Consider the following 18441-nt stretch of genomic DNA (forward strand, 5'->3'; position numbering starts at 1 on the left):
TGCATGTTGTTACAGAGCAATTCTCTCCATCCATATCTTAGCCTTCACAGGTTCTTAGCTTCAAACACGCTAGCATATTTCATTGCAACAAGTCTTGTTTCCTTTCTGAGTTTGTTCCTCACAGACTTACCTACATTTAGTCAGGAAGTGTTTCTTGCACCTACCAATTCTTGAAGCAAATGCTGTTTCTTACATTACTCTTTCACTTGCTACTTTCCCTGAAGAAATACCCTGAGACTGGTTTCTTTAATGGTGACCCACAAAAAGGATACAATGCTTCCAGTGTGTGAAGACCCTCCGTAAGGCACTCCTTACTGCTAGCTCACCAAAGTACTCCTGATGGACTCTCAGGCTTCTCCTGTGCTCCCAGGCCAGCTGCCAGCTTGAGAAACATTGCTGGAGCACATGGCCCTGGTGGTGTTTCTGGGCCAGCTCTAGAACAAACAAACATTACAAGTGAAAAACTATCCTTGCTCTAGCCTCGTGTGCATCAGGATTAGAGCCCACAGTTTGTACATCATTACTTGAAGTGACAGCAACTCTACTATCAGCAGGAATCAGAGGAATTCATAACAGCTTTGGTAACTAAGTTACTTGTGGGCTACATTCCTCTTCTTGGTGTGAGTAAGCAATCCCAGTGTGGTAACATTTCAACTTCAAGCAAGGGTTTCTCTCTCCCTAACACTCTCTCAAATCCTCTGTCACTTAAGAGCACAGACCTAAAATCTGCAGTTTAGCATGCATTTCAGTGCATACCAGCTTCTTTGCACTGTAAGGTTTCATATTTACCACTTCCCAGAGCACCAGGCTGGATTATCACCAAGTCTTAGGTATCCACTCAAAAGACCAAATTCATCTCAGTGAATTTCATTAGAGCTCTACTGGAGAAGCATTTGGTGCAGAATCCTTACACCCCCTTCTTTTAGCAATCATTGTTCTGCTTATTTGCAAGGATCCAGATTAGCCCTGAACTTGGCCTCAGACTTCCTCCTCATAGATAACGTCAGATGCAAGCCATACTGCAAGAGGACAATATAATGCTTTCCTTTTTCAAGACCATACCCATCCTTCCAATAAAAAAGGAATAATGGGTACTTCTCTCAATGGCTCAGCATGCAACCCTTGCTAGCCAGTCAGCCCTGGACTCTGGAGTTCAGCTGAACCACCAAACAATTAACCATGTTTTCTAATGCAGAAAACTTTTAGCAGGAGCCAGGAACTAGCCAGTCAGGGAAGTCAATCTGTCCTACCTCTCCACTCTGACTTACTGTCCTGATGCCTTTTAAGTCTTCGGAGCTGCAGGTATCCCTGCCAGGCCTTCATGCACCTCTTCAACTCACAGTGCCGATGATGATTCATTGCCCAGGCCTCCTTCCACTTGACATTCTGGCTGTGTAAATACAAGTCTTTCCACTGCAGCCAGGCCTGACAAGGTAATTAAGGAAAAGTGAAGAGGAGGACTAGCTGGGGAGCAAGAGTGAATGGGGAGTAGCAGGGGAGGGAGGAATGGAAGCACAAAGGCAACAGATTGGGAGACGAGACTGAAGAGGAAGCTATAGTAAACTCAAGCTTCTACAAAGCAGTCCTTCAGTTTTGAGTCTTATACTGAACTGCCAACCAATTTAGCCAAGAATTCTCTTTTACAGCCTCCTCCCTTCCCTTCAATCAAGATACAAGTCTTGCAGCTCAGGTTTCCTCATACACATCCAGCCCAGTTCCTCCAATCTCAATAACCACTCCAACCTAAGCTTTCTCTACCAAAGCATATGGCAGTTTAGAAATGAGGGAACTGGGAAATGTCTGGGCAAATGTTAAATAGGAATGTATTGTTATTAATCAATGTTTTTGCAATGTTTTATTAATGAATAGTTGTAATTTTATATCTTTGTGCATTGGTAAACTGTATAGCCTATCAAAGTTAAGCCACAGCTATATCGTAATATAGTCCCAGTGACACTAAAATTAAATTTATCACTTCTGTAACAAAGTGTTAATAACTAACTTACACACAAAATGTTTTAGTGATGCTACATAAATGCTCTGTGCGCATCAAGGAGGGGACTGCTGGATATGAAAACTGAAATATTGGACAATGTTTGTTGCACAAAAATGCAAGACAATGGTTGGGGCAAGACTGGGTTGTGGTAACAGGACTGTTGCAAGAAAATCAAATTCTGCTAACGGCTTGCAACCCATTAAGCAGAGACAATGGAGCCTGAGGTACCCAATACCAGACCCATGCCAAAAAATAATAAAAGTGATGGTTAAAATTGTTGGCAGAGACCTGATGCACTCATCACATGTGTATTTCCAAGCTAAGAAAGCCAAAGCAAAGGCTGAGCCACTGAAGGCAAGGAAACTATGTATGCATTTTAAATGAACTAGCAACTAAAGAAGACAAAAGACTAAATATGCATCTCAAGAAAAACCTGTAAAAGGTACAGGAAAAATGTCCTGTATGTGACATGCTCATATTTCTCAAAACAGGCATCCAATATCCAAGGCAGAGGCAGACAAAATCCAGCCTGAGAGGCCATTCTATCTGGCCCATGGGACCCCTAAAAAATTTAGAAAATTAATTTTTCTGTCCCTGGCTGCCTGTCAAAGATGACAGGAGCCAGTGGCAGTAGAACCCAGGGAGAGCTGGCAGCAGAACTAAACAGCCACAGCAGTAAGTCTTCTTACTTACTGCCACAGAGTAACTGCTTCTCCCCTGCCCCTCCCCTGCACCATGTGGTTCTCAGCTGCAGCACCGGGACTGAGAGAGCAAATGGGATGTGGAGCCAGAGTGAGGGGAAGACAGGGTAGCAGCAGGAGAAGGGCAGCAGTGGCAGACTGGAGGCAAGTGGCGGTGAGCAGGAGCACAGGGCGTGTGCCAGTGCCCCAGGACCAGGAGTAGCAGGACCACAGAGCCAAGGCTTGCAGAAGTGCTGGCAAGGCCTCTGCCTGTCATACTGGTGGGGGGGCGGGGAGGGCAGGCTGGACAAACTCTCCCCCTCCACCCATGCCACAACCCTCCTCACACACACACACACACACACACACACACACACACACAGCTCCCCACAAAACCCATACCCACCCACACCCCACAGAGACTTCTGGTGGCAAAGGTCAGGGGTTAGAGGTTAGGGGGTAGGACCAGGCAGTAGGGCACCTGTCAAGATGGCGACCAGCGGGTGAGGCATCTGTGGGGCATCTGTCAAGGAGCAGGATTACCCATGCAGCCCCCAATAGCTTGCTAAAAATTCGGTAAATGGCCCTCTGCCTGAAATAATTGCCCACGACTGGTCTAAGGTGTTACAAACATCTCAATCATTTGATGTGTCTGGAGTTTTGTAAATAGACCATCACCAGTACAAGCTATTGTGAATTTGCCCCATTGATAAATAAATACCCAAAGAAGGTCCGGTAACCAATGCCTCTATGCATCCTGTTTGACCACTCAAAACCTGTCACCTGTAATTGACCTATAATTGCAGTGGCTGTGAAAAACATAAGTCTTCACAGCTAGACAAATCCAAAAACAGGATCCAGGCAATTTAATAATTGTAATATGATGGTCACCTTCTTTCTCCCTGTTTTGTTCAAACTTTAATCGGCCAACTATCAAGGAAAAATGCTTTAAAGCTGTACAATTAAACAATATAAAGGAAGACAAAACTGCCAGCAAGGTGTGTGCAGTCCAGGGAAGACCAAAAAGCCATCCTGCCACCCAGCCGATAAGCAAAGGATCCACGCTGTGAGGCTGCACAACAACTGCTTCCTGCCTGCACTGGATAAAGATGTCTTCGCAGCTAAGAAAATACAAGGACTAATAGCTCATTTTATATTGGGAAGAAGTCTTCTTCCATCATTTACTTTATTAACTTAATAACTTTTAGTTATTAAAGCAAGCCTTTCTGCTATTCGTCAACCAAGTGTTGTGTCAATTCTTACAGCAGTAGGTTTAAAAACCCATTTGTAAGTGCAGCATCAGTGATTTAAGACACAGAAGTCATAAATCAGGATCTACTCAAATAGCACTGAAGTGAAGTAAAAATTGTGGGCCACTCATGGTGCCTGGCACCATTTTTGCGGTCTTTTTGTGGCACATCTCCCCACTGCTGGTTGGCCAAGGAATCCAGCAACCACTGATTGGCTGAGTTGCCCTTCATGTGGCCCCATCCCTTCTCACTGATTGACAGAGGTGGTGAGGCTGCATGAAGGGCAGCTCTCTTGGCAGATCAGCAGCAAAGGGAAGGGGGGGGCAGTGGCCATCTTAGCTGCTCCCCTTTGTGTCGACGGCTTCCCCCTTCCCACCCCCTGGTAGGCTGCAAGGCTGGGCCACAATGGCTGCTGGCTCCCACTGGGAAGCCAGCATTTTATTTTTTGTAAGCTTGTTTTTTCCAGTGATTCTGTGCAAAATCTTGAAAACTTCTGTTTTTCACAGCTCTCACCGAAACTGCCATTTTTCACAGTTTCCACAAAAGTTGAGAAATTGCAATTTGAAATTGCTTCGCTGGGGGATGGAAATTGCTTCACTGGGGGATGGGGCCACGGGGACACAAGGACACTTCCCAGCCAAGACAGGTGACGAGCACAAGAAGTATCTAGGTAAGTGGCAGGGGTCCAGATAGTCCTGGAATCAGAGGGGAGGTGCATGCACCCATAGGAGGCCTTAAATGCCTCTACACTAATACTCATAGTATGGGGAGCAAGCAGGAGTAACTTGCCCTCCTGCTAGCTAATACAAACCCGGACATAGTGGGCCTCACTGAAACCTGGTGGGATTCAACCCATGATTGGGCGGTAAACATCAAGGGCTACAGACTATTCAGGTGGGATAAGAATGGGGAGGAAAGGTGGGGGTGTGACGCTCTACATTAAAGAGCAATACATGTCCTCAACAAACAGCATGGGGTCAGAGGAGGGGCAGACTGAAGTGCTCGGGGTTAGAATACAAGGGGGTTGGGGGGAAAGGGACTTAACGGTGGGTATCTACTATCGACCACCCAAACAGGGGAAGAGCTGGACCAGGAATTCTCAGGTCAGCTTGTGGAGGCAGTTAAGTCAAGGGACATGATCAACATGGGTGACCTAAACTACCCGGACATCTGCTGGGACGAGCAGTCAGCCAGGTCTGACTGCTTACGTAGGTTCCTAGCCGAGATACAGGACCTCCACCTAACCCAGGAGGTACGCAGTTCCACCAGGGTAAATGCCTTGTTGGACCTGGTCCTGGCCACAGGCAACGAGCTGGTGAGGGGACTGTGGGTTCTCAACCACCTGGGAGATGGTGATCATTGCCTACTGGAATTCACCATCCACTATCCACCAAAGGCAGCAGCCCTTGACTTCAGAAGGGCCAATTTCAATGAGTTAAGGAGATCAGTCGAGGAGGCACCGAGGTCTCGGAGGGTAAGGGAGTTGGGAGTCCAAGACGAGTAGTCGTTCCTTAAGGAGACTATCCTCCAAGCCCAAAGGGTGACAATCCCAATGCGAGTCAAAGGGGGCAAGAGTGCTCAAAAGCCCCCATGGCTCACCAAAGGCATTCAGGAATGTCTGAAAGCTAAAAAGGAGGCATACACCCAAAGGAAGGGAGGGACCATCACCAAGGAGGATTATACCTCCACTGCTCGAGACTGTAGGGGGGCTGTTAGGAAGGCTAAGGCGGAGACAGAACTAGGACTAGCAACCAGGATCAAAGATAGCAAGAAGTCCTTTTTTAAATACATAGGGAGTAAAAAGAAAGCACCAGGTAACATGGGGCCCCTGCAGGACACGCTTGGCAATCTGGTGGTTGCACCAGACGATAAAGCTCTTTAACAAATTCTTTGCCTCCATTTTTCTGAGCAGGGACTGGGACATCCCCTACACTGGGATGCCAGACGGACTCAGGAGAGGCATAGCCAGGCCTAGAGTCAGAGCGGACCTAGTTAGGGAACTTCTGGTGGGACTGGATGGGTTCAAATCAGCAGGTCCAGATGATCTCCACCCCAGGGTGCTGAGGGAATTGGCAGAGGTCATTGCGGGACCCATGGCACAGCTTTACGAGCACTCGTGGTACTCTGGCCAAGTGCCAGAGGACTGGAAAAAGGCCAATGTGGTCCTCATTTTCAAGAAGGGGAGGAAGGAAGACCCGGGAAACTATAGGCCGGTTAGTCTTACCTCGGTCCTGGGGAAGCAGGGGAGATTATGCTTAGGGGCAACCAACATAGGTTCATTAGGGACAGGTCCTATCAGACCAACCTGGTTGTCTTCTATGACCAGGTCACAAAATCCTGAGACGCAGGTGTTGCGGTGGACATAGTCTTTCTGGACTTCAGGAAGGCCTTCAACACTGTCTCTCACCCCATTCTCATTAAAAAATTAAGCGACTATGGCGTCGATGCTGTTACCTGTCAGCTCTGTGTTCCCGAGGGAGTCCTGGCACCCAACTTGCTGAACTTACAAAGGACTTTTTCTATTCCACCCTCCCATACACACACACTCACCCACTTCATTTAACCAGAACTAAGCAGAAGAAAAGTTTAATAGGCATTTTGGGCCGTACATTCCCCGGTCCCACTATGGGAGGCCTATTTAAACTTGATTGACTAAAACTCGGTCACCAGGTTATGGAATGCTGAGGCAAGAGACCGAGTCAGGGGGGGTATGGGCAACATTTGAACAATGGTTAAGGGTTCATCACAATGTCCAGCCCATTGGAGCCCTGACCACAAATGCTGTCATACTTTTCCCGGGATGACTGGTGTAAGTCCTCCCCACAAAGTTTATGAACACTCCAATAATCCCCTTAAGTCTGTTAAAAGACTACAGTAAGATCTGGAAAAGTCATGCTAAGCTGAGGCTTATTCACAACAGGTAAAAATACAAAACCCTGATGCTGCAAGCTATCTGAGAAAAGCAATGAGGTATCGCCATCCAGTATATCTGCTATCCATAAAAATTTCAAGCTGGCTCCTAAGTGTCTGGTTACTCCTTAAAAACTTATGTTTTTGTTCATTAATCAGATTCTTGAGATGTTCCAAACCAGATAACCCCTTGTCAATAGAAAAGACAATTATTTACACAGTTAAAAGAATGCTTTGAAGAATCTAAACTGAGTGTTTAAAAAGCTGTAAAAATCAGCAAACGGAGAACTTCAAGAGAAATCTCTCCAACACCATCTGCTATTGTTCTCGGGAAGCTGGAAGAAACAGATAGTCTCCCTTCAAGGATTGTGCTAAGAACTTTACCTGTCAGCACTGGAACACGAGTGCCTTGGACTAGTGAGACCCCAGGTCTTGCTCTCTCTCTCTCTCCTTTCTAGGCATAGATTTCTGAACCTGAATTGTATTAGTTAAGCTTGAGCTAGGTTTCCCCAAATACTTAGTGAAACCAGGGTAGTATTGCAATTGTTTTTGTTTGTTTTCCTTTGCGTGTCTATTACCATGTACTGTTATAAATTTCATATACTTAGCAATAAATAACGTCAAATAGTCAAACTGGTAGTAACCAGATGCACATTTCCTTCTCTACTTTCCTTCCCCACTTGCTCTGCAGCAACTCTTCTTTTACCTAAGCTAAAGATCCCTGTGAAGCCCAGAAACACTGTGGGGTCTGCTCATCGAGAGGCTACCATTACTAGGACAGTTAGGGCAAAAGATTGGGACATGCTGAGTTTGAAACACATTAAGAGGATCAGCTTGTACAGGCTGATTGACCCAGTTTGGCTCAGACATGCCCTAATAAACTGAATGCTGGCCCATGAGGGTGTCAGCTAGATACCCAGCTAGATTCAGAGGTATTCTGGTTATCTGTGTGCTAGTGTCTGACTGCATTTTATTGCTACCTTAATGAACTGATTCCTAGCATATGAGGGTGTCAGCCTGTCCATGCTGATCAACCCAGCAGGGTCAGGCATGTCACGTTAATCTGTGTGCGTTTGTGTGTATGACTGATTTGGTGACTGGTGGAACCCAGTCCCATTGAAACTGAGTCCTGCAAGATAGCTCCACTGGGGGTAAGGACTTGCAGAAGGGATAGATACAGCTCTGTATAGAAACACAAATAACACAAGCAGCACACGGACAGAATTACAAAGACCCTAGAAACGTATCCCTAATAAATAAGCACACCCCAAAGTGATGGGCAAATCTAGTAACAATGCCTACAGAGTCAGATGAGTCGCAAACTGGCTGGAGGGCTGCACCCAGAAAGTGGTGGTGGATAGGTCATTTTCGACCTGGAGGCATGTGGGCACTGGGGTCCCCCAGGGCTCAGTCCTCGGGCCCGCACTGTTTGACATCTTCATCAGCAACTTGGACGAGGGGGTGAAAAGCACCTTGTTCAAATTTGCGGATGACACTAAGATGTGGGGAGAGGTGGGCAAGCTAGAAGGGAGGGACAGACTACAACTAGATCTGGACAGGTTACAGGGGTGGGCGGATGAGAATAGGATAGGATTCAATACTGACAAGTGTAAGGTACTGCACCTAGGGAGAAAGAACCAGCAGCATACCTACAGGCTGGGGAACTCCCTTCTCGTCAGCACAGAGACAGAAAAGGATCTTGGAGTCATTACTGATTTCAAGATGAACATGGGCTGCCAATATGAGGACACGGTCAGTAAGGCTAACCACACCTTGTCATGCATCCACAGATAGATCATGAGCAGGTCCAAGGAGGTTATCCTCCCCCTCTATGCAACATTGGTCAGGCCACAGTTGGAGTACTGTGTCCAGTTCTGGGCGCCGCACTTCAGGAGGTATGTGGACAGCATTGAGAGGGTCCAAAGGAGGGCCGCTCACATGGTCAGGGGGCAGCAGGGCAGGCCCTACAAGGAGAAGCTATGGGACCTGAACCTGTTCAGCCTCCAAAAGAGAAAGCTGAGAGGCGATCTGGTGGTCATCTATAAACTTACCAGGGGGAACCAGCATGGAATGGGAGAGTTCCTGTTCCCCCGAGCACCACCAGGAGTCACTAGGAACAATGGCTACAAGTTGACTAAGAGTAGGTTCAGGCTAGACATCAGGAAGCACTGCTTCACAGTCAGGGTGGCTAGGATCTGGAACCACTTCCAAAGGAAGTGGTGCACGTTCCTACCCTGGGGGTCTTCAAAAGGAGGCTAGATAATCACCTAGCTGGGGTCATTTGACCCCAGCATCCTTTCCTGCCCATGGCAGGGGGGTCGGACTTGATGATCTGCTCAGGTCCCTTCTGACCCTACCAACTATGAAACTGCGAGTAGGTCCCTAGTTATAAAAAGTCAGTGTTTGTAGGATTTACCCGAAACTGAAGACTCAGGGCCCAGTGTTGCAAAGCCAGGGCATCCATCTCACGGCTGGCACAATTCTGAAGCAGTCGCCTTGTCCACATTCTCCATGGCACGCTACCAAAAACATTTAGGACACATTCAAAACATGCAGTTTGGTACAGGGACCTAGTCTCCTCTTATCAGGAAAGCAAGGGGCTCTCTGACTCTACCTAGACATATAAGCAATGAGTTACTGCCTGCCAGCTTGAGTCTTATGGAGCCTTTTCACTTCAAAGTATATAGGTAGGAGGAGTAGAGACAAAAAAAAACCTCATAACGATCAGTCAACAATATTCAGTGCAGAAGATCATGTGATAGAGAGATGGAAGCTCTGCACTTATGGTTAATAAACAATTCTTCCAAATCCATTCTCACCGCAGAGTGCTCCTTTCACTGAATGCCAGGGCCTTAGATTGCATGCTATGCTTGGTCCTGCGAACATCAACGTAGATCAGCCAACACCGCCATGTCCAGCGTAACTTCTGCTTCTCTGCTGCATACAGCAATGATTACATCACTTTTAAAAGACATCCTATGAAGATTTGGCAATTCTGTAACAAATCCACATCGTCACTCCAGCTCAACCTTCCATCCCACCAGCCTCACAGTGCCACTTGGTAGGAAAGCCTAGAAGTGCAGGTGGTCCAAAAGCCAAGACTGCTCTGCAAGATGGCTGTTGGCTCACTAAGCTTTGTTCAAGATAAGAATCTATTGGTATTGCAGAGGTTATAACTGTCAAAATATACACAGAATATGCTAGGTTAATTACTTTGTTCAAGCTTTAAGATCCCTGTGGGCTTCACATACATGTGCTGATAATATTCAATAATTATTATTATTTCTATTGCATTAGTTTAGTGTAACTGGTTTATTGGAAAAGATTTAGCACCTTATGCAGCCCTTCAGCAAAAGTTATTAGAAAGTGAAAAGCGAGGCACAAAGAAATTATTTGTTCAGGTTCATCCAGCAGCAGAGCCAAGAACAGAATACAAGTTTCCCAAATCCCAGTGCTCTATCCACAAGGACACACTACCTTTCACACTACTCATATATAAAGACTGATGTTGTTGAGGCAGAGAGTTGTTAATGAGAAACAATCCAAACCAGCAGCATAACTGGGAAGCAGGGAGAGGGGGCAGCAAGTGGAACACCAGCTTCAGTCACTGATTTACAGCAGGTGCCAATGGACTGCCCTCCCCCAGAAGTCTTTATCACTACAAGGGCAGCTTGGCCATAGGAACTAAACAAGCATACCCCATGGCTAGTAGTGTATCTATCTGAGGGGGTAGACAGGTGTCATTACAGGCTTTGCCACAGGAGAAACATGCTTGTACCTGAAGGGGCGAGGGAAGTACTAGGTACCAAGAACAGCCCCCAAGGAGCCTGCACTGCTGCCTGTCCCCCAGCAGCAGCAGGTGCCCAAGCCCATACTGCTGCAATAGCAGCCACAACAACAGCTGTTGCTGGAATAAAGACAACCAGGCAGGTAAGAATCTCCCCCTCCCCCAGTTCTCCACTAGTCAGCATAACACCACGCCCCCACCCCCCTATCTCTGCCCTGGGCACTGGAAGAGCTAGCAATGTCTCTGATCCAAACCACATGTTCACACACCCCTCCCACACATGCACAGTCCTTGATTTTATGCTGTTTTGTATTTTATTTCTTTTATAAAAATAAACAGAAACCTTCAACAACAAAAGTCTTCCTACAAACAGATGTCCAGGATCTTGTGAATATAGGCTTAAAAGGGGTCATTTCTTTTGCAATCTGACTAATTAATGAGACATTATTTTTCTTTGAAAACAAAATGGTCCACCTTAAATTGGCTCTGTGGTATTAGTATTTCAAAGCCTTGCACAGATCCCTTTGATCTTCAGTGTGACAAATTCTAAAGCTTTAACATCAAAAGTGGGGGTTACAACAGGATACTCCATGAAAGTGATGTAAAAATGACTATTCTGGCCAGCGTGCACAAAATCTTTGTTCTGTGCCAGTGAACAGTGCTACTCTTCTTTTCCACACTTACCATGAGACTCTGCAACATGATACTTGCTCTTCTTCTCTCGCTGCTGGCATACATAAACCTTCCAGGTCTTAAACACTAGATTGTATAAGAAATATCTGAACAGGAAAGAAAGAAAAACATTGCCATAAGCCTTCACCCAAACACACCAGTTTCTATATAGCACAGCCACCCTCACTTGGTCTGGTAAAACATGTCATGATCAAGGGAGACTCCTATCATTCAGCAAGACTCCTATCATGCAGGATACTGGGCATTCACACTGAGGACTTGTATTTAGGATTATAGATTCATATTCTGGAAGGGAAGCATTTTACAGAACAGGATACAGACATTTTGACTCGTCAAAATATAATGGGAGAAGGTCTTGGATCCATTCAGGATTTCTGCTTGATCTAACCCCTTTTGGAAAGGGAGCACCTTTACAGAGAGACTTTTAGTAAGTCTGTGGGGACTAGATGGTCATCTGTGTTTTATTCTCACCTTAATGAGAACAATAGCCTGCACTGAGAAGGCAACAAGGATGGGATTCTAAAGGGTGTCTCTGCCTGAAAAAGGCCTCTATGAAGAAAGTCTGTTAAAAATGGGGCTGAACTCAGTCCTCATCTCTGAGACAAGATGAGGAATAATGAAATCCCTTGGTTCCTTTGAACAGTTGTCAGGAAAACCTTGTGAGGAAGGGAGAAGTGTACAAAGGACTATGAGATTACCGTAAAGTGAGATAAAGTACAAACAGATTACAGGTTGGCTTGGGATCCATAAAAGTCCCATGAAAAAGCAACTTCATTTTATTCCCAGGTCCCATCACGCAGCAATATGAACAAAAGAATAATATAGAATGGAGTGGCCAACCTGCAACATGAGTACTGCATGTGGAACAGGCAGCCTCTCTCACACATGGCAGATCAGGCAAGAAGCAGACAGCAGAGCAGCAGATCAGGTAGTGAAAGGGACTGAAGTGGCACTCAAGGGTTTCATTTTATTATGCCTGATGAAAAGTTTGGTTCCTACTGATCTAGAATGCCTTTTTCACTGATTGTGCTTCCAGAATCTGTTCCAACCTGGCATATAACCTGGATGGTGAACCAGTCAGAGAGAGAGACCAAGTTCCCATACCTCAGTGTATAAGAAGCAGGCAAGAGGCACGGTGGTTAGTCTGCTTTGACCCCAACAGCATAAGCCAACAGCATGGGATCACTTGAAGGACAAGTGGAATTCTTAGTCTGAACTTAACTCAGACCTTTCTGAACAATTATATGTTGCTAAAAATCAGGAAATTCAATTTGTGCTAGCCAAGCTGAACCCTCAGGACACCTGAGCTGTACAATATGACCCCATCTTAGGGCAAAACATAAAAAAAGGAAAAGAAAAGTTGGATAAATGGGTCAGAGATTAGAAAAAGACAGGAAAGAAAAACTGAAAAAAGACATGACAGAGGCATTATAATTGGTCTTTCCCAACCATGCAATCCTGCCCAGGTAGATACGTACTAATACATATACCCCTCTGAACCTAGCTATGAACACAGTGATCATTTCACAAACCTGTGATGGCAGTCAGCTCTGATGCTGAGCTTCCACTCTCTGCAAACAATCCACCATTCCTCCTTCCACTCTCTGAAAGTTTTTTGCAGAATCTTCTGGTCATAATGGCATCTAGAGATTTGAAAGATGTTGAGAATGGGGAAGATTTATAATGATTTCTGAGATAATAGCAGATGCATGTTAAAGAAACTGCATTTCTTTTTCCAGTCTTGTTTGCTTAACCTAATAGTCTCTGAATGCATGACAAAACATAATCATTCTATCCCAAATTTCACCCGAGAATCTGGAAGTGCCAAAAGAAACACCTAGTTAAATCTTACATAATCTGTGAAAATACAGCAGCTCTTGTAAAGTTGAGCAAAAAGAAAGACAGTTTAAATAACCAGCCCAAGATCATGGAGTCGTTTGATGGTAGACCTGGGAACATTTCCTGACCTTTCAATCTCTGCTCTAGCCACTAAACCCACAGCTAAATGGTGACATTTCCACATCTAATTCACCTCATTCTACATTGATTTGCATGAATATTTTAAATTGCTTTATCTTTAAAAAAGTATATATCATCTTAAAATCTCTATTTACTCTTAGAAGTCGTGCTGAATTTAAATCATCCTGATTTTAAGACAACCATTGAAAATTGATTGAGATTTTCAAACATTTTGAGTTGCATATAACCCTCATTAACAACGTAGATGGGTATTCCTCTCTAGTTGTGAAATATATAAGAGGTTTATGAAGTATATACTGCCTCTGTATTTGTTAACTTCCTATTTTAGCACAAGCAGCAGTGGTCCCATTTAGATGCAATTTGTGCATCCAACAAAGCCTAGAGGTATGTGACATAAACATTCAAAATTAAACTGAACTAATACAAACTCACATGGGAGGAGGTTTTAAACTGAACTAGAGAACTGGGACTTGGATTAGGAACTCCAGCACAATATTCTCTGCATCAGGTAATACACCTACTGTCTCCTTCTCTGGCACCATAATTCTGATTTCATTTAAACCAGTCATCTTTCCTCTGTACTACTAATCTGTGAAAACAATCATTTGGCCAAGATGGCACAGTTCATATTGCAAAAAAACCGAACAATCCAACAAACCCCGCCCTTTAAATATCATTAGATGGAACTATGAAATACTGCATTTGTAGGCATTTCTTACTTGTTTGTATTCGTCACAGAAAAGCAAGCAAACAAGGCAGTAAGCAAACTACAGGCCCAATCTTGCAGCCTTAATTCACATGAACATTCCCAAATTAATGAGGATGCTCAGAGGTATGAGGACTGCAAGTTCAGACTCAAAATACCAGCCCTCCCACACTGCAAACCCTTCTACAAGCATCTGTGCATATATTGTACAACTCAAAACTACCTACCCCATCAAATCAAGTTGCTAAGCCATTCCAAGCACTCAAGCAGAGAAAAAACAAGCAAACAAGAGAATCACAAATTATTCTTTGAAACTGTCGAATTATTAAAAGTCAACAGGTGAGAATTTTTTGGTATGATATATGTCATTGAGCCAACTGCATGCTGAGATACAGTTTAAATAAGTTTTCCACAGGTACCAGAGTACCCTTCCTCAGGTCTCAAGACTACGTTTAACCCTATCCCAATCATGCAGTTGGTCCAATAAAAGACATCACCCACAAAAATCCTTGCATACTTTACGAGCCATCACAGCTACATCACTTCAACACTACACAAGAATTAACAGGAAAATTAAGAAACCAAAATAACATGGAACTCAGGAATCTCTCTTTTATTTTGAAATATATTATTTGTTGCTTTAAAATTTAGCTAGCTGAGCTCCAGGAAATTTCTAATAGCATTGCTACTCATTCTGAAAAACTTCTTGGACACTATCTACATATTGCTAAAGCAAATAATGCAGATCTGGTTTGTACAATGGGTAGAGAATTACTCTGGTTCACAAAATTATTCTTGCTTGCCACCTAATACAGCCCAGGTAACAACCTGTGCTCCTCAGTGGAATCATCTGGGGTGATTTAGGGCTTGATCTAGTTCACCATGAAATTAATACAAGCCTTTCCACTGACTTCAGTGGGAATTGGATTAGGACCTTAGAGAGAAGCAAAGCCACAGTGGACACACAAACGACAATGTAACAGGGTGAGGGTGATTTGGAGCATCCAATTTAAAACTAAACTGAAGAAACTCTATTACTGCAGCTATGCCAAAGAGATGTATGCAAATGCTATTGAATACAAATTTAAGGACAATCGTACATGTTGCAGGGCCATTTGAACTCTGTGGCAATAGGTCTTTTCCCACTTCTACTATCTATATTACTACAATTTTAAAGTGAAAATGAAAAAAACAATTCTTCTCAGGTTTGTTGCTGTGAATGCAACCTACCCATAAGGCTTCTCTAAATTTACAGAGAAGCCAAATTTGGCTATGATTAGTTAGGAATATGGATGAGAATGATATTCCAAAGACAGATTTCAAGTAGCCTTAAAAGCCATTTATGGATGTTCCTGCAAAGCCCTACAAATGCTCCCCCATATCGAGGTAGAATGCTTTCTACTCAGAACTGTACTACCTGGCTTTGGAAGGAAGAACTTGTCCAAATGTCTTTTTCACCCACAAGTAGAGGAACTTTCTGGCCAGGTGTCTGAAATGTAAACAAAGTTTATTTGCTTTTCTGATTTTAAACCCATGGTTCTATTAAATTTCTAACTAACTGCCTTACAGATGGAGATTCAGAAGCCTATCAAACTCGAATACAAATGACTAAAAAGGCCTCAATTCTCCAGATCTCAGTAGACATGGGACTGATTTACACGCAATGATATTAGACAGCAACAACAGTTGCTTAATTTGGATTCCTCCTGGTGATTCAGTGAGGATTAACACTTTGTACACCCCAGCATGCTCATTCAGTCTTGTCTTGTAAGACATTTTCAATTCCTTCTTAGCCATGATGCTTACAGCAAATGTATGGAGTGAAAAAATAAAAGAATAAAGAAAGAAGCATATTACAACTTAAGAGTTTCCTTCAGGAAAACAGCTTTTTAAACAGCAAAATAAAAAAAAATTATAATGAACCTGATAGTCTAAGATGCCTGCTTTGATAGCTCAGGGGCAAGCAGGCAAACTGTTTGTAGAAGTCAGCTGAGATCACAGAAATGAAAGCTATGTGTATATGGTGCAAGGCAGTGCAACACAGCTAGTTCTCCATGCGCTAGCTCCCAAGCAGACCTATATTAGTGTAGCACTAGACTAATAAACTCAGTTGAGAAACATAAGTTATTATCATGCCAATGTAGCTATACTGCATACAGATGCAAAAGCCAGCACATCCCAAGCTAGTTCAAGTTTTCTAAAACCCATGCTGCACTGTGCCACATAGATGTACCCAAAATGCACAATTAGATTCTTTTAATTATATTCTTAGTTGTGTGTACTTTCACTACTTATAATCTAGTTTCCCACAGGAGGAAAAACCATATGACGTCAAACTCCTTGCAGAGCTATCCAGAAGGGGTCATGCTAACGACACTCCTAATAATGTTTGTTATTTATTTATTTAACTAGTACCTTACCCCTGAGAATCCCAAAGCACTTTTATGAACCGGGTAGTGCTGGCCCCTTTTAACCAGAAACTGACAGAGAGGTTAAGCAACTCTCCCAAGACTGCTAAACAAATCAATGGAATATTTGTTATGAGAATCCCAGTCTTCTGATCCCAGATTCCCTGCTCAAAAAAATTGCCAAGATTAAAAAACAAAACCCCACAAATACAGAAAGCACAACTTTCACCTGATTCGAAGTTCTTTTAACCTGCCCCCTCGATTCCAGGTATATGTAACCCGATAGGGAATCTGGCCACTCCCAATCCGACACCAACTGCCTGCATGCCGGGGAGCAACGGTCCGTCCAACTGGATGGCTCTGAGGAGATCGCCATCTTAAGCTTAAAAGGAAAGAGGAATAGTACTGGCTCATTCACATTGACTATTAACAGATGCTAGTGTCTCTATGACCTTGTCCCATAATCAAGTATTAAAATAAAATTACATATCAAGTAATGTCTACAAATAGCATATTAAAAAGTTCCATTTGATTCTATTAATGCTCCGTAAATTAACTCTCACTTGAGTTTTCTGGGTCATTCCCCAAGAAATACCAACACACACAAAGACTGGAACACAGGAGACCAAAAGCAATCATCTCCACTTACATTTCCACTCCCTTTTAAGGCAACATGGAAAGGAAAAACAATGATCTTGTACTTACTCTGTTTCTTTTTTATTTAAAAAGCCATGAATATGCAATTTTGTGTGTTTTCTTCTTATGATTCTAATATAGTATATCAAGAATTTTCTTGCACATTTTTGTTGAAAGACTTCCTGAAAGACTAGAGCTGTGGTTCTCAACCTTTTTTGTACCAGGACCCATTTGTAAAACATTGACAGCCAGTCCCGACCCAGTGCCCCTCACCCCCGACCCACTGCCCCCGTGTGTGGGGCAGGGGGGGTCCAAGCAGCCCCTCACAGGCTGGAACTCTGTCAGCCTGCAAGGGAAAAGCCACAGTTTCCCATGTTTTTTTCCTTTAAGGGAGAATCCATTTTTTAAGTTTGTTCATGACCCTTTCATATTCTTGCGACCCACTTTTGGGTTGCGACCCACAGGCTGAGAAACACTGGACTAGAGAACTGAACTGCAAGTATTTTCAGTGCTCAACAGAAGAGCAAGAAATACTCCATCTTCAGCCAAGATATTATCAGCTGCTTGCGCACATATAATTAACACTGATTTTTCTCTTTAAAAAAACAACTTCCTTTTTCTGTTTAAAAAAACCCAAACAGAACTAGGCAAAGATTTTATTTTCCATTATGCAGCTTTTATTGAAGTACAGTTCTACTCTGAAACGACTTTCAAAATGGTGCAATGAGTTCTACCTTTATTTTGCCTTGGTAACTTTCTGAAAAAACATAATTTAAGCTAATTTAAAACTTGCAGAACCAGTTGCACCCAAGCCTGCCACCCAGAAGCAAACACAGCCACCACCCTCCAGTGTTATATGCTGGAAGCATAAACACAACCCTGAGCTCCCCAGCAAGGGGTGCAATAGTATCTGAAAATCTCAATCCACTGAACACCTCAGGAAAAAAATCCTAGTTTCATTGAAGTTAACGGCAAAACTCCCATTAACTCACAAAGGACAGTTTACCTGAAGTTCTAATAATCACAGACCATTGCAGTCAAAATTTCAGAGGGGCAGAACTGCAAGTGTCACTGTTTGGATCTCCCAAGTTGCAAGAAGAGAGACCAAAGCTAACAAACAAAACAAGCCTGGTGTTTTGTGAGAGTTTCTTTTCATGTAGAAGGCTCTTCTAATATTTTGTAAAATAACAGGGCCCTATCTAGCAAGCAGGAGAGTTCAGTGCATGCCAATATGCACAACTGCAGCAGTCACCATGATAACTCTCCAGGTGCTTTTGGAAAAAAAAAATGTTTCAGTTGCTCTTAAAATTATGCAAATGCATTTCAACTTTTACATGTCAGGTGTACAGTTCCCTATACAGCTTTGGGACAAAAAAGGAAGTTAACTTGAATCCA

The 18441-nt window shown here is 43.6% G+C and overlaps 1 protein-coding gene across 10 annotated transcripts in view; it reads right to left on the minus strand.

Moving 5' to 3' along the window:
- SFI1 (SFI1 centrin binding protein) overlaps window positions 1–18441 on the minus strand; it is a 51761-nt gene that overhangs the window by 30108 nt on the left and 3212 nt on the right. For 8 of the 10 annotated variants that reach the window (XM_014593661.3, XM_014593659.3, XM_019493639.2 and 5 more), the window contains 8 exons: window positions 16640–16792; window positions 15420–15491; window positions 12849–12959; window positions 11308–11402; window positions 9656–9773; window positions 9253–9355; window positions 1269–1425; window positions 273–434 (listed from right to left, as the gene is read on the minus strand). In XM_014593661.3, coding sequence (XP_014449147.3) covers window positions 273–434; window positions 1269–1425; window positions 9253–9355; window positions 9656–9773; window positions 11308–11402; window positions 12849–12959; window positions 15420–15491; window positions 16640–16792 — 971 coding nt within the window. The remainder of the gene's footprint in view (window positions 1–272; window positions 435–1268; window positions 1426–9252; window positions 9356–9655; window positions 9774–11307; window positions 11403–12848; window positions 12960–15419; window positions 15492–16639; window positions 16793–18441) is intronic. The other 2 variants (XM_014593655.3, XM_059713251.1) reach the window with 2 other exon arrangements.

This window comes from Alligator mississippiensis, chromosome 10 (genome assembly GCF_030867095.1).
Source record: "Alligator mississippiensis isolate rAllMis1 chromosome 10, rAllMis1, whole genome shotgun sequence".
Classification (NCBI taxonomy): Eukaryota; Metazoa; Chordata; order Crocodylia; family Alligatoridae; genus Alligator; species Alligator mississippiensis.